This window comes from Scylla paramamosain, chromosome 21 (genome assembly GCF_035594125.1).
Source record: "Scylla paramamosain isolate STU-SP2022 chromosome 21, ASM3559412v1, whole genome shotgun sequence".
NCBI classification, from domain to species: domain Eukaryota; kingdom Metazoa; phylum Arthropoda; class Malacostraca; order Decapoda; family Portunidae; genus Scylla; species Scylla paramamosain.
The window spans coordinates 21790722-21816484 of NC_087171.1; the positions used below are offsets into that span (position 1 = coordinate 21790722).

The following is a 25763-nucleotide window of genomic DNA, read 5'->3' on the forward strand; positions in this document are numbered from 1 at the left end:
TTGTGTCGAGTTGATAGATGGAGGAATTGAGTTTTTGAGGCATTGAACAATACCAAGTTTGCTCTGCCCCAATCAGAAATAAAAAAAATAAATAAAAAATAAAAAAAAAAGAGCCCGCGGCAAGCGTCAACACCTGGCAAGTAGCACCTGTCGTCTGGCAGGCTGGCACAGTGACGTCCTTCCCTGCAGTCCGTCATGAGGCACAGCTCCCTGGCCTGACCAAGGTGCAGTCCTGTCAACTCCATCATAAGTCGTGTGGTGCGAATATGATACGTGAAAATGAGTTGTCAGTCAGTGAATCAGTTAATGAACGTGAAGGTTTGTGAAGGTCACGTAACTTCGCATCCCATTATTGTTTAGTCCCGACTTGGGTGCACCTGGAAGCTCTTGAGCCTAGGAATGGATCAGATGTGTACTATTGAGACAATACCCATGAGTGATTACGCGGGGTAAAGCCCAAGGGTGGCCTGCGTTGGAGTATGGTGACTTAGTGAGATGAGGCAAGGCGCACGAGGCACCACACTCCACACAGGCAATTATGGTGATGTCATCCTGTTGCAAACCTTATATGGCTTAACTTACCTTTGAATGCTGAACAATAGAACCCTTGTAGCAAAGAAAAGGGCACCAATGTTTGATTCTGTTTTAGCAACAAAGGAACGGCATATATGTTTACATGCAGGATTACCAGGACTGGATGTAACTTAGTAGTGGGACTCGTGCAGTGGTGGGTGGTGTATTGACTTCAGTTGTTTGTCTCCCAGTTTGCCTGTTGGGAGGGATTGTTGCTGAACATCTGCTTTCCTTCATAGGTCAGTTCAGGATGACTTAACCAATACTCAAATGTCTGGTGGTGTCTTGTAGGATGCAGTTGAGGTCTTGTTAAACTGTAAGGTTGTTTTGTATTCACACTATAGAAATTGATGTGAGTTGATATAGGTACAGTGCTAAGGATAGTATTATACAGAGAAGATAGGTGTTACAGTAAAATTTTGCCATTTATAATTATAAGGCTGTTAATCAGGCACTTCTGATTATTGATTTACTGTGCATATGTGATCCGCCCCATTGACCATATAAACTGTGAACCTTCAGCATTGAGAACAACACAGAGGCTTTTGGTATGTTAGATTAATTCTGACTTGGATGATCTTGATGCTACAGGTGACTTAGGATTATTCCTAAGCCAGGCCTTTGTATTGGCAACTCTATCAGTAATACAGGGTAATTAACTTAAGAAAGGCAGCAGAGTCACATGTTGCCCTTACCCATACAGCCAGCAATAATGAGATGGCTCAGATTACTCCTGAGCTGGGTCTTTGCATAGGCAGCTTCTGTAGGGAAAAGGAAAAACAGCAAATAGGAAACAGACGGAGTCTTATCACACCACTGGTTCCTACATCTAGCACACCGCATTTTCTCCAGGAACTCCTTCACAGCCTCAATCATCATTTCATTTGTCTCTCCACACAGCCCCAGTAACAACACTATTGATTCCCTTCCTGTTCTCTCCACTACTGTCAGTTGCCTGAGATACCTGTCTTTTGGTGAGGAAAAGTTAAGGTTTGGTAAAGAGGTGGTGTTCCATAGATTGAAAAATTGAATTTAAGGCTGCAGATGTTGCAGGAGTTAATGAAGAAAAAGTTGAGGGGGGCATCATTACACTTAACTTTAGGTCAATACCAGAAGAAGAGCAATCCAACCTGGGGACATTTGTGGTTCCCTGCCCAGACAGGGACTCTGAGGGTGGTGTAGGAGTCGCAATAAAATCTTGAGTGAGGGGTGTGCATGTATTAGGTGCATGCAGAGCTGTATGAAGGAACAGAGTTGTCTTTAGAGGGCAGGCTGTGACTGACCACTTGTGTTGTAAGCCACAAAAGGAAACACTCATTGAGGTCACAGCTGTGTCACTGGAAAGTTCACAGTACCCCCTTATCCAGTACAAACTGGTCCAGTGTTTGAGACCTCACAACATGCTTTTTTTTTTTAGTGTGATTAGATATACTTTTCATATGTTTTATTTTAGTGTATATTTTTTTGGAATAAATTGTACTTAGAATTATTTCAGCACTATGAAAGGAGGATGCAGTGAAAACCAGAGCACAGATTCTCAGGTAAGTGCCATATCTGGTCCATCCCCAATCTCTTGTTGATTATATTGGCAGGACAAGTTATGTTACAATATCAGTTACAAAACAGTCTACTTTATTATTGAGATCTAGTTAAAAATATTGATGTGTATTGTAGCAGTCTTCCCAAAATGCTGTTTTCAATGTCTCATGTTTTCAGTGTGTAAGGCATCTTAGTTACCTTGATGTTAAAGAGAAGCACAATAGATCTGTTGCATGTGTTGTATTAAGAATAAAGAGAGGGAGAGGCACCAGGAGGAAGATGGGGAAGGAGGGGATGATAAATAAGAGGTAAAGTGGTTCAAGGAAGGAGAATGCCAGGCAGCAAGAGTGAGGCAGAGACTTTGGATAACACATAGAATAGGAGTGGCATGGCAAGAACAGATGAAATGGCAAGAAAGAGGAGATAAGAGGAAGGGAGGCAAGGAGAGATGTACAGATAGTTGACAGGGGATAGGATAAAATTGGGTATGTGGAGGAAGGGGAGATGGGAAGAGAGTGACAGGTAAGGATAACTGGAGTAGGCAAGAAATATGCTACATGTGGCAATAATGTAGTTAGTGATACATAAAAATTAATCAATCAATCAAGACTACTGATATTTGCTAACATGTTGATGATAAATTAGATAAAAGATAGAATTGTGGTATAGGATAAAAAATTATTGCTGATATTCATTAGAGTAATTAAACAGAATAAGTATGAAAATGTGCAATAATGCAATTTCACTTACTTAAAGGATGAAGTTGTTGAGCAAGTCAAGGCACGTTTGCAGGAGGAGGGGAGGGAGGCACGCAATCTGGTGGCATATTCCTTACCTTTGCTGGATCCACCTCAGACTGAGACCGGTGAGTTGGTGTCTCAGAAACTTCAAGTGTATGGAAGTAATCTGTATTTCTTCGTTTCTGATTATTTGCCCTGATAATTTGGTGATCACAATAGATTTTTTGTTTTCTCTCCATTGTATAGGTGTTTACAATGAAAGAAAATATGAATTTCAGAATTCAGGCTAAACTGTAATTAGATTGTTATTTAATTATGATGCAAAATCATATCACTGGTATACTTGACACATTAAATTTTTTAAGGGATAGGTATTCATTGATGTAGAAAAAGCTTAATATATTTCCTCTACAGCCATGCGGCATCGGGAAGTTAAAAGAGTGGTAGAAATGGTTCCAAGACGAGGACTAAAGCAAGACAAGCGTCCTAGATCAGCATCAGCAGGCAGGGATCCACAAGCAAGTATGTTTTGTGGTGTTGAATGTAACCAGAGGCAAAAATTCTGCATTACTCTGTGTGTACTGTGGCAATAATTATTAATCATCAACCTTATTTATTTTTTTACCATGCTGGTCAGTTTTGTATTGTATTACATATTGTGGGTTAAAAATATGGCAGTATCTGAATTTGATGTCAATTTATGATCTAATACATATATATTATTTCGATCCAATTAATCTTCCTTTTGGGATTGGTGCTTCGGTGGGCCTGTTTTCTCTCTCTCTCTCTCTCTCTCTCTCTCTCTCTCTCTCTCTCTCTCTCTCTCTCTCTCTCTCTCTCTCTCTCTCTCTCTCTCTCTCTCTCTCTCTCTCTCTCTTGTTGAGTGCCTCTCTTACATAAAAAGAGTCTATCAATAAAAGTGACTAAATATTCATAATCTTTGTAAGGTTTGCGAGCACGCCACTGGGGATTCCTTTTTCGGAACTTACAGCAAGCAGTAGATGAAATCTATCAAACATGTGAAGATGATGAAAGTATTGTGGAATGTAAGGTAAGTAATTTTGAGTTTCGTTAAGTGTACAAGTTTATCGTTTGCATTTTCATTCACTGTACAATTTTTTTTTTAGATTTTTTATATGAGAGAATTTTCAGGCTAATATAAGTGCAATAGTGTGTGGGATCTGAACTTTAGAGTTGTGAATGTAATTGGTGACAGCTTTGTTAGTAAACATAGTGATCCTTACTTGTGATTTAGTGAAATTTTCTTATATTCAGATAAACATATTAGAAGTAAAATATATCACAGATCAAACCACCATTTAGTCAGGATCTTATAGAGTTATTTTCTGCAATATTCAGTATTTTATGCTTTTCTGAGATAACATTTTCAAAACACCTTTTTGATTGTGTGTAAAGGACTATACCACAGTGTTGGAAGTCATTCATTCTTTCGTATTTATTTATTCAACCTCATTAAGACTTTCTTCTACAACTTAGCTGTCCTACCCAATTTTGTTTGGAAGCATGACTTTAAACATTGATCATGCTGCATTATGTCTTTCAGGAGGCCATCTTAATGTTGGAACGGTACAGCAGTGACTTTCAAAAACTCATTGAATGGTTAAAACTGAAATGGGAGTACGAGCACACACCACCACCGCAGAGACCAACGTCACTTACTTGGGAGATTCGCACTTCTTCGCCTGGAAAGGTACACTTTTAAATCAGCTTGTCTGTTAGTATCTGTAGACTAGGCTAAGATCTCATTGACGATGGAACAGAATTTTAGATGAGAGGATTTTCGGGTGTTGCTTCTTTCCTTTCAGGAGGGAAGTGTTGGGATATATGTTAAATGTAAATGTTGACATACTTTTCTTTTTCAGGCTTTGCATCAGGAAAGAAGGGCACTAACATTGAGTGATGCAAGAAGAGCTCTTACATTTGAATCAAAATATGACCGTTCTATTATTGTGAATGGTACTGTGCATGAAAAGAAAGTAAGTGAAAGATTAAATATGCCTAAATCAGATCTCTCAAACAATGAAACCAAAGATTTGTCATATCTTATGTCACCACAGAAACCAGTCATCATTGTGCAGCAACCTTGTATAGATGAGAAGCAGGAGGAGTGTCCACAGACAGGAACCAGTTCCAAAGATGAAGATGACCTAACACTTCAAGAGCTTTCAGACTCTTCTTTAGAATGCACAGATAATAATAAAGAAAATATACATGTAGATGAAAATAAAAAGGTACAAACAATAAAGAAAACTGATAAAAGTCAGACCAAAGAAAATGAAAAAAATAGAAGTGATAAATTTAAAGATGACAGCAAAATACAAAACAAGGATAGTAATAATTCAGTCAAGCATGAATTTCCTAGAGGCATCAGCCTGAGCACTTCATGTGGTGAGAGTGAGGACACGTCATGCAAGCAGGAGTGTGATGTGATAATAAAGAAAACAGACGCTTGTGATGAAGTGGTTTCAGCTTGTGATAAGAGTACAGACATTTCCAAACCCAAGGAACAGAATGTGGTAAAGAATTCCACATCTAGTGTGATCACCAAAGGTAAAGATGTCATTAATTCAAAACTTAAGGATAATGGAAGTAAAATTCCTGAAATTAAGGATACAGAAACCAAAGTTCATGAAAATGTTGAAGCACAGCAGTGTTGTACAGAGGCAATGCAAGGGAAGAGTTTGTCGCAGAAGCCAGGCCCAACTGTTTACATGAACAAGGTTAGTGGTTCGTTCAACTGACGTCCTATCATCAAGCTTTGACTGACCTCAGGTATGTTGGTTTTACTAACACTTTGGTACTCATTTTTCTTCAAAGATATGACTAATATCACCTCTGTGGTCGGGTATGGATAATTTCTTGTCCTTTTCAGTAAGGTACAAACTTATGCACACATGTATTAGAAAGTAGATTGCTGGTGTTTTTTTCAATAGGACCAAACACACACACACACACACACACACACACACACACACACACACACACACACACACACACACACACACACACACACACACAGGAGAGTTCTTACTAGAGGATGCATCTCCTTGAGTAAAGTATATACTCATTCTCTGTTTGTGAGTATAAGCTGCAGCATGAAAGTAGATAAGTATTTTTAAAATGAATGAACAAACATTTTTAAGTTTGCAGTAAATCTTTTTCACATGTTGAGTTTTATTAGTTAAGGAACTGGAAGTTTTGGTTTGATGTGTAATGCAGACATTCCTCTCCAGGCATCACAAGTCCGTCAGGCTTATAACCAGAACAAGACGCCACAGAAACATTCCCGATCATCACTAGTCCTCAACACCCGTTACACTTCAGCTCCTAGATCTTCTGATCATAGAAATAATTTGTCAAAGCAGCAGGTAAGGCCATTGGTAGTAGTGCTGATTGATATGAGCACCTTCATTTACAGTAATTTTGTTGATCTGTTTGCAAGGACACAATTTCTTAGCCCATGAAAAGATAACCCTAGTATTACGGAAGCCATGGCTTGGCAGCATACTCTACAGCTGGATTTGGAGATGCTGCCACTGTGTTCCCTGTGTTTGGTGTGCCACTAATGGCAGATGAAAGGGAGAGAGTGAGAGGAATGAAACTGAATTTCAGATAACTAAGGCAACATCACACATTCCTCATGCAATTCTTCTTGAATAGGAAGCTTATCAATTATATCAATGTTAATTCAAATTCTTACAGAAATAAGTATTGCATTTCACTCAAATTGATTACTTAGAATCAAAATGTCAGAGAAAGGTATTTTATTTGTTTTCCTTTATAAATATTTTCACCTATTTTTTGTATTTGTGACACATTTTGATCAGGTTGGAGGCAGTAAGTTAACATGTCGGAGAATGGCTGATGGGAAGGCTGCAGCAAGCCCTCCTCTGACTCACAGATCTGTTGTGGATTCCTTTCGTGCCACTGGCAATAGTGGAAGTCGACACCCATTACCTAATGTACTTACAAGATCATATTCATCGCTACACTCTGTGGTAAACACTAATTCACATTGTCTTGATGTATTGTATTTAAACTACTATTATTTTGAACTACATATACTGACTCTTGGTTGTACTGATCTTGTGGAACTTAATGTTTGGGTATCTAATGAAGTGTAGTCATACAACTAAAAACTTGATCATTCAAAGTTTCTCAGAACTTGTGCAGCAATTTTTGTAACCTGAGTTGATATAAACTTTCCCTCACATTCAGATGAAAGGAGAGGTGCTGATTACTCTGAGGTCACTTTTCAAGTCTTTTCTTCCTCATGTAAATTTTCTTTTTTCACTTTTCAGTAAGATGTAATGTTTACATTTAAAGGGAAATCTAATGAGTCTAGTGCTGGAACCAAGTTTAGTATGATGAATCATTGATAGATCACTGAATTTCTTTTTGACCTTGCAGTGTAGATACTCAGCTCGCAGCCATGGCAGCACTAGTGACTCTGGGATAGAGAGGCATTGCAGCACTGGTGGTTCATCTGTAAGTAAATAACAGATTTTCATCACTGGCTCTGTTTCTCTTCATTATCATCACCCATGACGACTTGTTTCCTCTTGAAATAGAAAACCATACTATGCAATTTCCAATTAATTTTTTTGAGGTGTTTGAATCTTGTGTATATTGAATCTAAAGTTACATGGGAACTATAAAATCTTTCAGAGAGGCTTGGGAAACAGTTCCAGGACTGCCTCAAGCTCCTCCTTGTCCAGCAACACCTCTTCTAGTGGTCAGTCTTGGGCTGACAAGGTACGAGGTGCCCCAGTGTCATTAGAAAGCTCTCAGCTCTCTCTCCAAGGTAAGCTTAATGGATTGATTCATAATCCTGCTCATTCTTTACACCATCCTTCCATCTCTTTCAAAATTTTTCCCATTCTGTCATCTAAGGGCATAATTATCGCATCTGGCAACATATCTCTCTCTCTCTCTCTCTCTCTCTCTCTCTCTCTCTCTCTCTCTCTCTCTCTCTCTCTCTCTACAGTAATGTAATTTTTTTCCATATTCCAGTAAACTTATTAGAGTTTCCTTGTGAGCCATTCTCCTAAAGATGCATGATGTGTTCCAGATGACGGTGAGGGGTGGGAGGTGGTGCGGCGTGGCAGGAGAAGTCACGGGGGCAGCACTGCTTCTCTCAACAGCAATAACCATTATGTCCCCAAAGATGTCCGCAGTGCCAGCCTCAAGACAGAAGGTTGGCTTTATGCATACCAGACTTCATCTATTTTATTATTTTACTGTACAGATATTTCTCATACTTTTTATTGCCATCATAGCCTCTTATATCTGTGTTTACCAACAAATATTCATGTTCAGTTATGTAAATGCTTTTGCAACATAGGCATTTCTACTTTATGTTGTCAGTTTTGGTAAAAGTAGTTCATTATATAAATCCTCTGTCAAATTTGTAACAAGTGCTTATTTTCTGCAGGTCACAGTTGTGAAATAAAGAAACGTTTCCATGTGCCCAGCTCTGCCATGTCCATGCCTTCTTTAATAATGAGTGAAAGTAATACTGTGAATGACACATCCAAAGAGAAGTCTTCTGCATCTGGCATTTATAAAAAACATGTGAAGAGCAGCAGTCATGATCCAGGAGCTCAGTGCCGCAAGAAGGCAGTCACGGAAAGTGTGTCAGCTCCCTCTGTCAATTTAGAGGGTGATGGAAGCCAGCAGAGTTTCCAAGTGTGGAAGAGAAGTGAACGGAAAAACAGGAAAAATGAAAAAGGTGCTGAAGAGGTTACCAAAGGAATTAAATTTAAGGAAAATAACATGCATGTGAATCTGACAGAGAAGCCTGATCAGGAAAAGAGGCACAGTAGTGATAAGGGAAGGACATGTGATGAACCCATATCAGCAAATGTTTGCAATAAAATAGAAGACAGTGAAAATGTAAAAAGTGAATCTTTGGAGGATGAAAAAGATGAACATTGTGCTTTGAATAGTTTCCTAAAAAATGACAATTTAGTGTGCAACCATTTGTGTGATCCGTCCATACCAGAAATTTCAGAGACTAGTGATGTGGAAGATGATGAAAGCAGAGAGACAAATGCATCAAAACCACAAGTATCTATAGCTCCTAGTGCAGTGAAAGGAGAAATAGTTGGTGCAGATCATCAAGTTGATCCAGAGGCAAAGTAAATTATACCTGTTCATGTACACATAATTCATAATGCTTCCATTCTCTTTCAGCAAGTTAATCAGATCTGTCTCCTGCTGAGATGTTTAACTGTAGTCGTGAGGAATTGTCATGAGTCAGTTATCTAGCCTGCATCCTTTATGACTGCCATTTTCCTCAGCCCATCATATCTTCTGCCAGATGTCATCAGATCAGCATCGGGCATAATCAGACAGTCTAAGTTAAGTTCACTATCAAGTAAAAACTATATACTTACTATTTACTGTGCATATCTATATTTTTCAGTAATTACGATAATGAAAGTCAGATGGATGAAGAGGAGTTAAGTAACGCTGCTGCCTTAGAGTCTGCTGTTAAGGAGGAGCAGCGTTTAAAGCAGCAGATAGAAGAGACGGAGAAGACAGAAATAAAGGTATGTCTGTTAATCAGTCAGTCAGTGCATTAATTAATATTGCCATTCTATTCCTTGCTCATTATGAAAGGCAACTGAGAGGGATGGAGTATGAAGACAGAATTTCCTCTTTATTTTTATTTGTACAAAGAGACTGCCCGGCTACTTCACCAGTCCCTCTTGTAAGCTTGATCTCAACACCCTTATTTACAAGTGAATTTCCTATAACATGCAGACCTGCACTTTTCTGTTACATTTCGGACCACATTCAGAAACACTTCTGTGCCGCACCTCCACTATTTCAAAAGGCCTTAGCTGAAACTACAATGATTTTTAAGTGTGTTTTTATGGTTCTATTGACATAGTAAAACAATTTATGTTATTATTAGGAGAACCTGGCTAATCATCTCTAAGACCTTCTGAAAATAGGTGTGGTGAGAGAGCAATGCTTTTCTGAATACTGGCCTTATTGCAGTGACCCTAGATGGCATTGTTGAGTATTATAAGATTATAAGATATGTTTTATGTCTTAGAAAAAGTTTGCATCCCTGTCTAATAATTTCTATAATGGATATCAGTATAATTATTTAGCAATATGACATTTACTTCAGGGTTAATTAATTAGTAAGGATCCTTATGAGTATGTTTGTGGTTATGTGAAGCATATATTTAGGTTGTGACCTTGTGTCATGGCAAATGGCCTTGCAATTTCATACAGCAATCTTGTGTTTTGTGTGATCTTTTTTAATATATCTTGTCCAGTTGTGTGAGTTTTACTGTTGTGTTTTAGTAGAGGAAAATGAGTGTTAGGTGTGTGAGTGTAGATTTGTGAACAGTTAGGTCACCACACTGTTATTGCAGGTGGAAGAAGAAGACTGTGAGGAAGATGGAAGTGATGCATCAGAATCGGCTGGCAGAGCACTATCACCTTTCACTCTGCCCTTTGACAGTCTGATGTCCTCCATGAGCTGGGCTGATCAGGTGAGGACTTCAGTGTAGCAGTAGTAGTAGGAGTAGAGAGAGAGAGAGAGAGAGAGAGAAACTTATAATATTGGACATGTTATAAATAAAGTAAATGAAATAGAGTAAGGTAAGAATGATTTACAGAAATGAAGGAAATAAATGGTGTAAGATAAAGATTAATTTCAGAAATATCAAGGAAATACAGTGAATTAAGAAAGTTTTTAGTTTTCAATATCTTATTTTCCCAGGTTGATGCATTTGAATCTCTTGAGAAATTACGCCATCCTGGCCGTGTTTTGCACATCCATGAAAAGTTATCGTCACCATCAAGAAAACGATCTCTGTCAGAAAAAATGAGACGCCATGAAGAAAAAATTGCCAAGGCTCAAGAGCTCCGTGAAAATCTTATTCTGGCAAAAACAGAGAAGTTGAAGGATTTGTTTAAGAAGGTAATCATGTACTTTGTTATTTAAACATTTCACCTGTGAACTGAGTGCATTTGCTGCTTCACCAGGAGGCATTATGGGACATAATTCCTGGGAAAGAAATGCAGGGTAAGAAAATGGAAAAGGTATTCTGAATCCTCACATCTCAAGGAATTATGATTGCATGTTTTATAATGCACTCTTTATATGCATATATAATATATAGTTTGTAATGAGAACATAGTAAACCTTTACACGTGTTTTTGTTCTTTTCAAAATGCAGATTGAGGAGGTTCGACAGGATAAAGAAAGTTTGTTGGTGAAGAAAAGAGACCTGTTCCAGAGAAAGATGGAGCGAGCTGAGGAGAAGCGGAAGCAGTACTTGCAAGAGATCGTCAATAAGGCTCATGATGAGGAAAATAAGGCAAAGGAAATTGCATTCATCAATGGCTTAGAAGCAAAAAACAAGTTGCATGATATAATGCAGCAGCACCAGGTCAGTTGTTTGTAGTGCTTTGACAGAATAAGCCTGTTGTGAGTGACATGATATTTCCTTTGTTGTTTGTTAAGTAGGAACACTGTGTTGCTTGCAGCAGAGACATGTAAATTTTGATCAGCTCAGAAAAAAACCAAGTTGCATGATATATTGCAGCAGCACCAGGTCAGTTGTTTGCAATGCTTTGATATAATAAGCCTGTTGTGAGTGACATGATATTTCCTTTGTTGTTTATTATGTAGGAACACCATGTTGCTTGCAGCAGAGACATGTAAATTTAGATCAGCTCAGGCCATCTCTCATATTAGCCACTATTGATGATGTTTGTCATATTTGATTTTAAAATAAAAATTTGAAAAAGTTTGAGACACTTACAGTCCCAAGAATTGGCAATGTATGATGCTTAGGCTGTATAACCAAAGCTCAAGTAGTTAATTCAATATTTTCTTGTTGTAGAGTCATGAATCCCGCCTAGCAGACATGGCTGAAGAGCGAACCAGGAGACAGGAGGAAAAGGTTGCCAAAGAAGTTGCAGCTCAAGAGAGACGCAAAGCTCTTGAAGCAGAGCGGCAGGTAAGACAATCTGACTTTTGATTCATAGTGATACATGTCTGTACACTTTCAGGAGATAACTGAGACAAGATAGTGGGTAAACTTGATTATTGGATCCATCTAAGCTCATTGAGGAGGGGTGTTTTTTAATTCCCATTGTTTTTCTATTTTTAGGCAAGAATGGCAGAACTTTGTGAAAAACGGCGACAGAAATGTGAACGCATTGACCGGCAGCAAGCAGAGAGGCGGGAAGAGCTCTTGGAGCAGGCACGGGAAAAAGCTAGAGATCGTGAGGAAAGACTAACTGCACTACAGCAGGTCGGATGAAATTATATTACACAATGTTTATCTACTAATGTGTCATGATCTCAGACAGTTATCATCATCACCATCATCAGTCATCACAATCATCTTTTCATCATGTACAGAGCATGGAGGTGACTTTAAAGTATAGAGTGGAAACAGGAGAGTCAAGGTAAAGTAAAGTTGCTAATAAAAACAAATTAGTTTCCTGTATATTAATCTGCTTGCTTTATGGTAACATTTCACATGTCCTCCTACACAACATGTTTGTCATATGAATGATTCAAGAAAGGAAACTGAAATTTGACTACTTTGAAGTAATGTGAAAACTGTAAGTGATTTCAGACCAGAACTAAAGAAAGGAATTTTCTCTCCAGGCCCAACAAGCCAAAGAAACTGAACTGGTGAAAAAGATTCAGCAGAAGCAAGAGGAATCTGCACGACGTCATGAGGAAAACATTGAGCTCATCAGGCAACGAGCCCTTGAATCATCCATAATGAAATATTCCCGAGGCTGTGATGATGCTCCCAGACTAATCAGGTATGGCTTTACAATATCTATCAACCAGTAGTTTTATTGTATTAGATCAGTCCATTGAAAGGATCTTGATTGTCCATAATCTCTTATCACAGAATAATTTATGGAGAAAATGTAGAAAAGCCAAATCGTTTTAGAATTATATCTGGAATTCATTTAGAACAGATTAAGAGGTCATTCATTAGGTTTTATCCAATTTATCCAAGGTCATATCTTTTTTGTTGAGTTTCAAAATAATCATGGTGCTTTTAATCCTTGCAGATATGAAACCAAGAAGTTGTGTACCCTGTGCAACTCCCTGATCACCAGTGAGGTGTATCTGTTGAGTCACTTACGGGGCCGCCGCCACCAGGAGGCTTTGAGAGCTCTGCACCAGGCTGATGTTGTGTCCAGTGAAGACAGTGAAACTTACAACCTGAAGCACATCGTGGATGCCCCTGCAAATATTGATGACCCACAGGTAAGACAACTACAAACAGAGGGATAGTGTAACAGAGATCATAGACCTTATGGCCATGATTGAAGGACTTCTTGGGTTCCTATCAGTGATTGATTTATGCTTTATAAACTCATTAATTTTGCCTTTGGGTACTGTTCAGAGCCATTGACATGTTTCAAGATATATAAATATTGTAGAATTGATAAGCATACAGTATGAAGAGTAGGAAATTAATTTTATAAAAAACTCCATCACCATATTCAAATATGAAACACTAGACACCATGGGTATAAAATTTATAATAAATTTTAGATTAAGTAGTGAGCTGTTCCCATTAAAATGAAGGTTGTAATTCTCACTCATCAATTCAGTTAAAGAAGACAAGACAAGATGATATGATGAGGATGAATCCAGAAACATTAAATAAAAAAGTTGCAAATAAGCACGCTATGCATCATGTGATTGAGGCTGACTCATGTATGCATAGAACTACTTATCTTTCAAAGTAATAGTGATGATGATGATGATGGATAATGTGGTTGTAGATAATAAGAAAAAAGTTTTTGAATACAGTCACAAAACAAGGATATATGTATGATGAATGGTCAGAAATACATGTGATAAGTAGTGATGAGTTGTAGTGAAGATGGAGACTCGGGAAGTGTTCAAGTTTTAGTTAAGGTTTAGGAAATGACGAAACTTTTGCAATTATCAGGCCACTCAGGGTAAAGAAGTTAGAGGAAACTTATGTGAATAAATTGGAAAATAACTCTAGGGAAGTGGTGCCACTGTAAAGCTATGTAAGGTCATTGAGAAATACCAGATAAGACGACAATAGTTTTCCGAAACCATTTATGGCATTATTAGAGGAAGTTTATATGAAGTTGGAATGAGCTGATTTTGCACCCTATGGAGATGATGACCCATCTTTGTGAAGTTCCCTTTCCCTCACTGCTGGTAGGGCAGTGTCATCTTACACAAACATGCTACCACAACTCATCCCAATCCATTCTTTTTCAGCTTTGCACAACCATTTTCTACTTTGGCTTTTATTTCCCTCATACAGCCATCCATGAAAATATTAAACTACCATGGAGACAACACACATCCTTGCCTCTCTCCTGTTCCTGTAGCAAAACCTCTCTCCAAGCTCTCTGTTCATTCTCACACATGCATCCTTGTAAAAAAGCCTTATTTATTGCAACAACTGCCCCACTACACTATAAACTTTAAGAACACCCCAAAGGAACTCTAATAAAAGAGGAAGGCCACTTGGAAGATGGAAAGATAGTAAGTTTATATGTGAAAAAGGTCTTAGTAAAGACCATTAACTTTTGCTGTGACTGTCTTTTTGATAAGTTCCAAAAGACAAGAATGATAAGGTATTGGTAGGTAGATAACCCTTAATGATTACCATACATGTAGGACAATAAAGAATGCTTAAAAGGGAAAACTATATACTGTGATATTTATATTCTAATTTCTCCTGTCTTGAATCTCACCAATATTTCCAAGAATGTCATATTGTTAAGTGCTTACAAGCTTTCTCTTCCCATACAGCAGCAACAATGCATCACGGTACAATGTATTTTTACCAAGGTTGGTAGTGAAACTGTCATTGCCAAGAAAATATGTGTTACTGCACCATTGCAATTGGCTATCTGATTTGGTTCATCTATAGAGCAGTTAGTTTTTCAGTCCATTGTATGTATGCTTCTTGCCAAGTTTTGAACATATTTTCATCACATTTATATGCACTGCTGTATGCACATATTTTTTGTACATGCTTGTAATTCATTAAATAATCCACATTATGTAGAATGAAAACTGAAACATGGTAATTTCTCAAGTAATGCTGTGATTTTACAGAGTGATTCCTCAGATAAAAGGGAGAAACTTTACAAGGATCAAAGCCCCTCCCAACACTGTAGCATGGAGAAAAAACAAATTGCAATATAAACAAAATTTACAGGGTAAAAAAATATATGAAAACAAACACATCGTGAAGGTAACATATTTGTATTAGTACACTTTAAAACTATTTAATGTATATTTCTTGATGTACTGCAAATTATGCTGAGACAGATGGTTGTTGGGAAGCATAGAAATGTAGTCAAGATTAACATGACTGGGAGAATTAAGACTGTAGGAAGTGAGCTGTGGGGCATGAGACCACAAACTTTAGGTGCTGGAGCAGACAACCCAAGGCATGTCCAGAGAAGATCCAATGGAAGATAGTGAAATACTCCTTTTAAATTGATAAGTTATCTTTAACTGTTAGATGTAACTGTAAATTCATATTTTAAATTAATCACATCAACCCTTTTATAGCAGGTGATGCACTGGTATCTTCAACCTCAGGTAGAAATGCATTTCTCCTAATACAAAGAAACCAAAGCATTTGCAGACAGGTCACTGAATAACACAAAAATACAAAAAGTTAATTTGTTATACCATGCAGCTACAGTTGTTGTTTACAGCTTGATCTGTAGAAGGTAATCCCTCAGTCTCTTGGCCAGTGAGTAAACACCCTGCTGTGTAAGGGTTATTATATCTTTATCTAATGCAGTCAGTTGTCATAGTTAGATGATGCCTTATGCTGTAGATGATGCATTTTTTGTAATTCAAGAAAAGTGGCAAGGAAATAGCAAGAACCCCACTAAAAGAAAAAGAGGTTCTACAGGAAAAAAGATGTACATGTGAAAATCATATAGTACACACACACCCATGCAAGAAAAGAACATCTATAGTACTATCCCGAGTACTTCATCACTTGGAATTGAATACTGTAAATTATAATACTGGCAGAAGGACATTCTCTCAATTATGGCAATAATATAAACTCTGGTATGTATTTGTTAGCAGTAAATGCAGGCTGAAAATGGATTTGAAATCCAAGTTTTGGCATTTAAGTAATACTTATTTTTGGGCATTGATCACATTCATGTTACAGAAACTATCTGTTTTAAGAAACTCAGTGTATCCCTTGATTTTGATAACATGATAACCTTGGCTTTTCAGATTACAAGAGATAAGGAAAGACACAAGGCTCTGAAGAGGAGATGCAGGAAGATCAGGACCCGCATGGTGACCCGGGGGAAGGAATACAACAGTACTTTTAAGCCACAGACTTTGAGAGAATCTCCAAATAAAATTCGCATCAATAAGTCTTTGCAGCAGATTGCAAAGCTCATAGCCAACCAAGGTTCAGGACCTTGGCCAACTGCTGATCTGACAGCTCTGGACAGACCACTTCTTGAACTGATAAGAATATTGGAAAAGAAAGAAAAGGCTGATCAAGCCATGTTTAGTGCTCTAGATGGCTTTGGAAAAATTAACTCAGTTTTGAAAACCATACTGGATGTTACTGAACAAAGACCCTGTGTTTTGCCAGCAAAGTCTTTGGGTTTCAGTGGTAGAGTTCTTCTTGGAAGTTGTCGCAGTAATGTTGATAATTGTCGACATGTCCTCTATTCAAACCTTGTGGGAACTATGATAGACTACTTGATTCAACGCATGAATAGCCTTGTTAGTGAGAGTACAAGAATGGGCAGCAACAACAGCATAAATTCTGTTGTAAATCTCCCTTCAGATGCAGCAGCTGGAGCAATTTTTGAGGTAAGTTAAAACTTGATTGCTTCTATAAGATGGCATGGCTACCTCAACAATAGATATTGCAAACAGATGATTTTTCTGTTGCATTTTGCTTTGTTAATTTACTGTAAGCAATTTAAGTTTGGGAATGAAATACAAATATTATATATACTTGCATTACATCTATGTACTAAATTATAAATACTGCTTCAGGTTTTGGCTGAAGTTATTCAAGTTCTGTATCAGGAAGACCTGCTTCCAGCAGCATCCACTCAGGACCAGACCATTAAAGACAAGGCTGATGCCACATGGCAGAGACTCCAGGTGTGTGCTTTGGTATCACATTGAGTGAATATTATTCTATATTTTATGAGAGGCTGACTAGAGCAAAATAAAAGAAAATATACATTTGTACCTTCATAACAAGAATCCTCATAGACTTTCTTGGGCAAGGACCAGTATGACATCATCCTTATAAAACAATAAACACCAGGAAAGTCACAACAGATCCCAGCTGCAGCCTTATTGGAATAAAAAAAAAACATTCATATATGATACTTTCCACTCAGGCACACACTCTAAATATCTTTCACTCCATCCTTGCCTTGGTTTTGAACAAAAAGTATACATATGGCTATAAATACCTTATATGAAGATGAGATAGGAAAACAAACTTAAGTATTAGTATATTTGCTTTCTCAATGTTTATTGTGGTTGTTCATCATTATTATTAGTCTTGCAACCTTGTTCCTTGGTTATATCTAATTATTTATGCTACCACTAGACCAAGTCTTAGTGCTGGATATACTAGAAACTAAATATGACAAAGATATGTGTTTCTTAATTTCAGGATGTAGTGAGCTATTGTGTCAGTGTAGGACTTGTGGACAAGGTTTCATGGTACTTTAGTCATGTGCAAGGACCACTGGACAATGAAGCTGGTGTTGTAGAAGTAATTCTGGCAGCAATGAGGCTTGTCTCTGCTCTTGCTAAAACCCTAAGTATGCGGTAAGTTTCTATCTAATCTTTCTCTGAAAATATTATTATTGACTGTGTGAAGACAGCACTGAATGAGAGAGAGATATGACTGTGCAGCAAGCCAGAGCATATGTGTGTACGAGGTAAATGGAGAGCAAGAGGTGCTCACCTGCGTGACCATGTCACGAAAATGACATGGTCTCATTGACTCCAGAGAAGAGATGACTCCAGAGAAGGGATGTAGGTGCACTTGGTGGGGCCCAATGGCAAATGGATCCAATTAGAGTTTGGGGCACCTGGATCTGCTGTGGTCTCAGGATTGGAATAGGAGACAATCTCATTATGAAGGATACAGGTAAAGGTAAACCAGTGTATACTGTTGGGCCTTGCTGTGCATGCAGTCTCATTATGAAGGATACAGGTAAAGGTAAACCAGTGTATACTGTTGGGCCTTGCTGTGCATGTGTGGGGCCAGCTGTGCTGTGCCTGGGCTGTTTGGTTGTATGGTTTGGTGGGTATGGTGGTGCCACAAGACTCCCTTTCCATCAAGGGCCAATGGGGCTAAGAGTGTGAGGGATGTGTGCATGAGTGTATGGTGCTTTGTTTGGGGCACCTAGTATGGAATTGCTGCATGTAGATAATTATTATTATAATTAAAGCCACCGTATCAAACCATACTAAGTAAACCAATGACTCAGAGATAGAATTGTTTGTTAGTTGTCATATCTTTTGTGTGAAAATTTATTATTTAAAAGGAAATTAAGTAAGGTTCTAAATATGTGCAAGTTGGTTGCAAATGTGCTGAAAGTTAGTTGTTAAGGATATAGGATTTAAATTAATTACTGATTTGACAAGTACTCTAATGAATGTGTTAAGTGTGATGCCTGATTAACAACCCTCAAAACAACTGCTATCATTTCTGTTATTCATATATTGCACCCAGTTGTTTTGCTCTGAAGTGAATATAATAGAGTAATGGTATTTTTTTGCAGAAATTTATCAGAAGACCCAACCCAGCTAATTGGAACACTGCACGTGACTGATGCCTGTGGTGTCGTGAGTTTACTGTATGGTCTGCTATTGCACCAAGGAGGCCGTTCAGCCATGCCGCAGGCGCCTCCTAAGCTCTCCCACACTGCTCAGGCACTCACTACAGCTGCCACTACATTGTTGCACAACTTAGCCTCACTTGATCTTACCATGTTTCAGGTACAGTATGATTTATCTTCTTTCCCCTTTTTTTTTTTTCTTTGCTGTTATAAAATCAGGGCATTTTCACTTGAATAGCCTTAAAAATTGGACATAACCACAACACACTCACTACATTGATCTCAAAGCCTAAGTAAATCCAAGCTCTAGGAGGAAAGTGCAGTGTTGAGGATTGAACTTGGCACCTGATCGGAAAAGCCCAACAGATTTCATAGATGTCTCTTTTCACCAGGATTAGTCACTGGTACATTTTTTTTTTTTTTTTTTTTTTATATAAACAAAATTTACATCAGGCTTAAAACAACACGTTTTTTATGCTGTTATTTGAAAAGCCTATACTTAAATGTAAAGAAGAAAATATATACAAAAAGTAAACTCATCCTACTATATATATATAGACATGATTAACACAGCACTAGTGTGGGGGGTTGTGTTTTACGCCACCTGTGTGCAGCCACTTTCACTTGCTGGAGTGTCATTGTCTGTGTATCACTCGTGGCTGCCGTAAACACATTCCACAGTCTGGAGGTTCTAGCTGTGTAAGAGCGCTGGTGCTGCCTCGAGTAAGATCGAGGCACTTGCACCAGCATGTCATTGGAGGTGGTGGTCCTGGACTCCCTCTGGACAGCTCGTGGTGGGAGCCTTATCGAGCTGAGATGAGGGACCTCCAGAACCCGGGCCTTGTGCTGGACCACCAGCGCCGACACGTCCCGCCGATGCTCCAGCGACGTGACTCCGGTCTGCTCCTCCTGCTGCTGCTGTCCGTCCATCCCCACCAAGCGCAGGGCACGGCGTTGCACAGCATCCAGTCTCTGCAAGTGGGTGGGGGCACTCGACATCCAGGACAAGGCACTGTACTCCATACAAGGCCGTATCTGAGCCTTGTACAGTGTGAGGATGCCCCGGGAGTCGAGGTTTCCTGACATCCGACGCAGTGCAGAGACTCGCTGGGAGACCTGGTGGGCAACAGCAGCAACATGGCGGTCAAAGCGCAGGCCACAGTCCACTGTCACTCCCAGCAACTTGACGTGTTCCTGGAGGGGAAGTGTCTGGCCTCCAAAAAATCAGACAGCCTGAGACGGCTGGGGAGGCATCTGGGGACCGTGAGATGACCATGGCCTGCGTCTTTTCTGGAGCGAAGCTGACTTGCCACGCCTCTCCCCACTCCATCACCAGCCTGAGCTGCCTATTTAGCTCTCTAACGGCTCGTTGACTGTCGGAGTGGCAGTAGGAGCGGGAGAGATTGCAGTCGTCGGCGTATGCAAGCAGAGTCGGGATTTGCCGCAGGAGGTCATCGATGTATATGTTCCACAGGATCGGGCCCAACACTGAACCCTGTGGAACTGAGGCCTGTATAGGTAACGGCTGGGATGCCTGTCCATTGATGACTACCCGGAGGGTTCTCCCCTGGAGGTAGTCCTCGAGCAGTGCAAGGAGGTTGCCCTGGATACCCTTGGCGCAAAGCTTTTTTACAAGCCCCGCGTGCCAGACCCTATCAAAGGCCCCAGCAATGTCCAGGGCCACCACAAGAGTATCCAGACCTTCGTCCAGGGCATCCTGCCAGCCTTGGGAGAGGAGGGTGAGGAGGTCCGCTGTTGAGCGGCCAGGCCGGAAGCCGAACTGTCTGTCTGAGAGGAGGCGGTGCTCACTCAGGTGATGACAGATGACACCTGCCACCACCTGCTCCAGCAACTTGCCCACCACGGAGAGCAGCGAGATGGGTCTGTAGTTGCTGGGCTCAGACTTTGAGTTCTTCTTGTGGGCTGGTACCACTCACGCCTCCTTCCATATAGAGGGCCACCTGTGCTCCATCAGGCAGGCCCTGAAGACGCTGGTGAGAGGACCTGACAGCTCACTGGCGCAACGTTTGAGGAGCCGCGGGCTGATGTCGTCCGGGCCGGTGGCTTTGTTCTCCTCTACTTCCCTCATCAGCCGCTCCACCTGTTCACGTGTCACCTGAACATCAGCGACGGTGTGGTCTGTTTCCTGAGGGAGGTGAGGTGGACGTCTACCCGGATCAGTGACTGACATCTTCTCTGCGAAAAAATCAGCGAGTAGAGAAGCCTTGTCCTCACTGCTGGCGGCTGTTGTCCCGTCCGGCCTTGTTAGTGGAGGAACAGTGTCGCGGCGGCCTGTTCCTTGCTGCTCCTTGACAAGCCTCCACCAGGTCTTGTGGCCAACCCCTGAGCCACAGAGCTTTTGCCTCAGGTCCTCTCGCTGCTGCCGTCTCGCCCACCTGCAGGTAGCTGTCACCCGTCTACACGCCACACGGTGTTGGGCCCAGTTGTAGTGTGTTGGACGACGTTTGTACCTCACCCAGGCTTCGTGTTTAGCCTCAGCGGCCGCTCGGCATCGGTAACCAAACCAAGCAGGGTCATTAGGCCTAACGAGGTACCTTCTGCTGGGGACGTGTTGCTGCTGGAGGGCAAGGAGCTTGGTGGTGAGGGCACGGGCCTTTTCCTCCGCGTTGCCTATCAGTAGGGCGTCCCAGTCCAAGCGAACGATGTCGTGTCTCAGGGATGCCCAGTCAGCCTGCTCCCACAGCCAGATAGTGCGCGGGGCGGCGGCCTCCCTCGCTATATCCAGCTTGACTCGTGCCAGCACGGCATGGTGGTCGGAGGTGCCCACCGTCCCCAGTTGATGGCAGACGATGCTGGAGTCAGGGAGATCTGTTAGCACAGGGTCCAGCGACCCTCCCCTCTCATGTGTAGGGAAGGACACGTGGTTCGTCAGACCCTGCACCATCAGGAGGCTATTAAAGGCATCCTGCTCCAGGTGGAAGTTTAGATCCCCCAGAATCATGACGTGGGAACACTTGTGCCGCTGTAGCATAGTGTCCAATTCCTCCGTCAGAAAATCCAGCGCTGAACGTCCTTGCCTTGGGGGACGGTACATGACACACAGGAGGAGTCCTGTGCTGTCATTTATTACCACTCTGAAGAACAGCGCCTCCATTCCTTCAGGCAGCACCACGTCAATTTTTTGAGTTTGGAGGCCGTGTTTGAAGCAGGCAGCCACGCCTCCGCCCACTCTATGCTCACGGTCCTTCCTCACCCACTTTGTGTAGCCCGGGATGTTGCCAAACGTCGGCTCCACCTCACCACTGAGCCACGTTTCCGTGACGGCAACAATGTCCGCGTTGTGTCGGAGGACAAAGTTGTGGGTGAGGTCACCAAGGTTGGTGCGAAGGCCCCTCACGTTGGCCGACACAACAGTCAGGTGTCGGCTGAGGTGGCCAGTCTTTTGTTTTTCCTTGGCGCTGGTTTGACTTAGGGCTACCTTGGCAGGGGGAGGCGTGTTACTGCCTTCCCTGCCACATGAGTGGGCTCCAGTCGTGGTGTTGCCTGGGTTGTGGTTGCCATGATGGTGGGTAGGGGTGGAGAGGGGAGTCTCGAAAGGGCAGCTGAGGTTGAGGATTTAACTCTTTTCTCCATCCTTCTGTCAGGACCCTTCTGAGAATCGTTTCCTGCCTTATATCAGCAGTGCGGCTGTAACACACCTCGGATGTGTGTCCGAGGCGGGAGCAGTAGTCGCAGCGTGGTCTGTCTCCACCTCTGACGTCCCTTTGGGATCTAAAATGATGTGGGTGGGACTGGGGTGCGGGAGGGTTGGGTCGCGCACCTGGTGTGGCGGAGTGAGGTCCTAATCGCTGCTGACCTCGTTTCTTCCTCCTCTTGTTGCTGCTGCTCCTGTTGTTGTTGTTGTTTCTGCCATTGCTGATACTGTTCCTGTTGTTACTGTCGTTGCTGCTGCTGCTCCTCCTCCTGTTGTTGATGTTGGTGGTGGTGGTAGTGGTGTTGGTGGCGGCAGCGGCGGAGTCAGTGTCGGAGTCGGCAGGTGTTGATGCTGCTGCTGCGACTGTGGTGGCGGTGGAAGTGGCAGCAGCGGTAGCTGTATTTGTGGTGGGGTCTTCTTCTACTTCTACTGCCTCGTGTCTAAGAGGTCTGGGCTTCCCTGATCTCCACCACTGCCTCCAGCGGTCCGAGGAAGCACACGCGTTTTCCCAAGTTCTGGCGATTGAGAGAGGGGTGGCTGTTGTCGCCACGGAGCAGGTGGCGGTCTTTTCCTCATTCTCCCTCGCATCAGTAAGAGCGTCTATAAGCCCTAATAGGTCTATCAATTGTGCCTTTTTGTTAATTATCCAGTCTCTCTGTAGACGGAGAGACTGAATCACATTTTTATCTTTCATTACCTGTTTTTGTAGCTGGATAACAGTGGTGACGAGCTCGTCTTTCTCCAGCTGCGACAGGTGTTGCCTCGCGTCATCATCCACTCCATCGTGTAGAGGTGTGGATGGAAGGTCCACTTCAGGGTTTTCACTAATGTAGACCACTTCATCCGCTAAACTGGCTTCATGACGTAGCTGCTGTGTGTCCTTACAAGTGTAGGTCACCTAGGCAAGCTGTGTGGCACACGTTAGGACATTCGTTACTGCCCTCACAACTCACATAGGGGGCTGATTTGGTAGCCGCCCTACCACACACGGCACACCATCGCTGAGGACAATATCCCGGGAGATCACGCCTCTTGATGAGCCTGTGTTCCGCCATTTCACGTAGAGATGGAGATTTGCGTTACTGAAGAACTGATCTGAATGCGCGGAGCATACTGAAAACACGTCCGTCCTCCACGGCGGTGACCTGACTCTCGATTTATAGAAATACATCACCAAATTACTGGTTATCTTGATTTAAAATCCATTCCATATTAAACCTTTTGTTTTGAGGTCATATAATAATAATTCAGTAAGAATCACATGGTATCTGATTTACAGGCTGTCTTGGGAAGTGAAGGAATTTCCCTGGAATTTCGACATATTGCCAGTTTTCTTCTGTGGTACTGCTCGTCATGGCCTTCTGAAGATATCCTCCACAATATTATACCCTTAGTTGGGTTTTTTGCTGTCAACAACAAGGAAAATCAGGTGGGATATCTAAACTTGTGAGCTTATGATTCTTTATACCACAAGAAGTAATTTTTCCTGATGCAAGAGGTGGAGCATTATAAATATCAAATTTTCATCCTCTTCTTACATAAGTATCTCCATGGAATGCCTTCACTGCAGCCATTAACCTTCTGTTTACTACCTTGGTCTTTAAGGGGCTTACATGGTTTCTGTAGTTCTGTTAATTTGTAATGGTTCTTTTACAGATTGTGATACAGAGTGGCGAAGTCCCTAGTGTGCTACAGCAGCTATGTAACTTACCATGGCAGTACTTCAGTGAACCAAATCTCACAGCTGTGCTCTTCCCTACACTTCTTGCTTGCTGCCTTAACAATGATGACAACATGATAATCCTTCAACAAGAAATGAGCTTCCAGGTAAACATGTACAGGTGTAGCATTCACTAAAAGCATTAAAACATTCATCATCTCAGCTACAGCTAAAAAATTCTCCAAAATATTTGTGAGTGGCCCTAGTAAAAGACTGTGGTTCTTAACATACTATGGACTGTGAGGAGGGGATGAGTGGGGAAGGCAGGGAGAGGGAGTAACAGAGGGTGGGAGAGAGAGGAAGAGTGGGAAGGAGAGAAAGGAAGGGAAAGAGGGATGGGGAAGGAGAGAGGAAGGAAGAATGAGTGGGAAGGAGAGAGTGGTAGTGGAAAGGAAGGAGTAACAGTGGGAAGGAGAGAGGAGTAGGGGCTGCTGTGGTACAGTGGTAATAACTGCTTGTGCATGGGGGTTGGTAGATCCCCTCAGGTGTATGGGGTTGAATCCTAGCCATGGTCGGAGGCTAGGACAGTTATCCACTCAGCTTAACGATTCCCAAATGCCTTTAATAAACCTAGACATAAAATCTAATTCTTCTCTTCATTAAAGCAATTTCTGAATTACAAGTAGATTTACCTTTGTAAGTTGCCTAATAAAAGCATACATGTTATAATTCCTACTATGACTAATACTCAGCAGAGTCTGCATCCACAACAGAATTATAGGACCAAAAACTAATGATATAATATAAATATGATACAGAGATTGATTAATAATTACTGCATAACATTACTCTTACAGGTTCTTGAGGACTTTCTGAAGAGCTCTCAGGCAGAAGACAAGCCACTTCTTTGCATTCTGAGGAATTCTAGATAGGAAATAACCTGAAAGTGGTGAAGCTACGGAACTTCTATTTTCGTCATGATTATGTTTTGTACCTGATGTTGCAAACCATGGCAGCAATTACCTTTTAGTTTGAATATTTTACTATTAATTTTAATCTTTCATTAATAATTAAGTTTAACAAAAGTCAATTTTTCTGTAAGATCATTAGTTATGAGGTATCCTACTTACATTAGATAGTGATGCATAAGCTTCATAACAACATTCACCGTTCACTTTAAAGTAAAAATCTTTTTCTTTAAATAATATTCCAGCCAGTACTCTAAAAATTATATAATTTACCTTTTATTCTTCAAAATATTGGAACAACCAGCACATAAACGTAATGCTTCAGTCAAGTCATATAAGTGAATAGCTTTCTTTAAACCTCATGAACTACTGCAGTTTGTTCAGACTCACTCAGCACAGCCTCAATACAGCTGAAGTGCATCTTTTCACATTTATGTACTGAAATAGATAATACTCAGGCATAAAAACAATAAAACTTAGCTATGCTGTAAATAACTTTTCTTATAACCTTGATTAAAATTTTTAGACCAGACCTATTTTGTAATGATTAACTATGCATGAGATAATATGGCTGATACTAATGATGGACTAACAACTTATGGGTACTGGAAAAATATATATTGCTGACAGGACTGACAGGACTCCTAAAAAACTAAGAAATCCAAGCCATTCTCACTCTCAGGTGAGTGAGCCAAAAATGGCCAAAAACTGCCATCATAAACACCATCTCAAAATTA

At 41.0% G+C, this 25763-nt stretch overlaps 1 protein-coding gene across 6 annotated transcripts; it reads left to right on the forward strand.

The window, feature by feature from the left end:
• Nucleotides 1-111: 111 nt before the first annotated feature.
• On the forward strand, nucleotides 112-25521 carry LOC135111247 (S phase cyclin A-associated protein in the endoplasmic reticulum-like). 6 transcript variants are annotated; one of them, XM_064024417.1, is made up of 29 exons: nucleotides 112-224; nucleotides 2069-2114; nucleotides 2869-2977; nucleotides 3267-3374; nucleotides 3800-3903; nucleotides 4417-4563; nucleotides 4736-5593; nucleotides 6107-6241; nucleotides 6701-6871; nucleotides 7284-7361; nucleotides 7542-7677; nucleotides 7945-8070; nucleotides 8308-9013; nucleotides 9301-9427; nucleotides 10268-10387; nucleotides 10618-10818; nucleotides 11078-11290; nucleotides 11747-11863; nucleotides 12017-12160; nucleotides 12523-12686; nucleotides 12945-13143; nucleotides 14683-14721; nucleotides 16144-16740; nucleotides 16930-17040; nucleotides 17567-17724; nucleotides 18687-18903; nucleotides 23678-23827; nucleotides 24055-24225; nucleotides 24916-25521. In XM_064024417.1, the coding sequence occupies exons 2-29, from the start codon at nucleotides 2073-2075 to the stop codon at nucleotides 24988-24990; spliced, it is 5523 nt and encodes a 1840-aa protein (XP_063880487.1). In that variant the 5' UTR covers nucleotides 112-224; nucleotides 2069-2072; the 3' UTR covers nucleotides 24991-25521. The 6 variants fall into 6 exon arrangements, with proteins under 6 accessions (XP_063880487.1, XP_063880488.1, XP_063880490.1 ...); XM_064024418.1 differs by having other exon boundaries at nucleotides 150-224; nucleotides 2058-2114; XM_064024420.1 differs by lacking the exon at nucleotides 112-224 and adding an exon at nucleotides 303-318.
• Nucleotides 25522-25763: the final 242 nt, after the last annotated feature.

What these genes read in the sequence shown, in the direction of transcription:
- LOC135111247 (XM_064024415.1), top strand. Translation starts at nt 400, where the DNA reads ATGGATCAGATGTGTACTATTGAGACAATACCCATGAGTGATTACGCG. An exon ending in CCCATGAGTGATTACGCGGG is followed by an intron (nt 450 to 2,068) that starts GTAAAGCCCAAG and finishes GAATTATTTCAG; the next exon opens with CACTATGAAAGGAGGATGCA. An exon ending in CTCTCAGCTCTCTCTCCAAG is followed by an intron (nt 7,678 to 7,944) that starts GTAAGCTTAATG and finishes GATGTGTTCCAG; the next exon opens with ATGACGGTGAGGGGTGGGAG.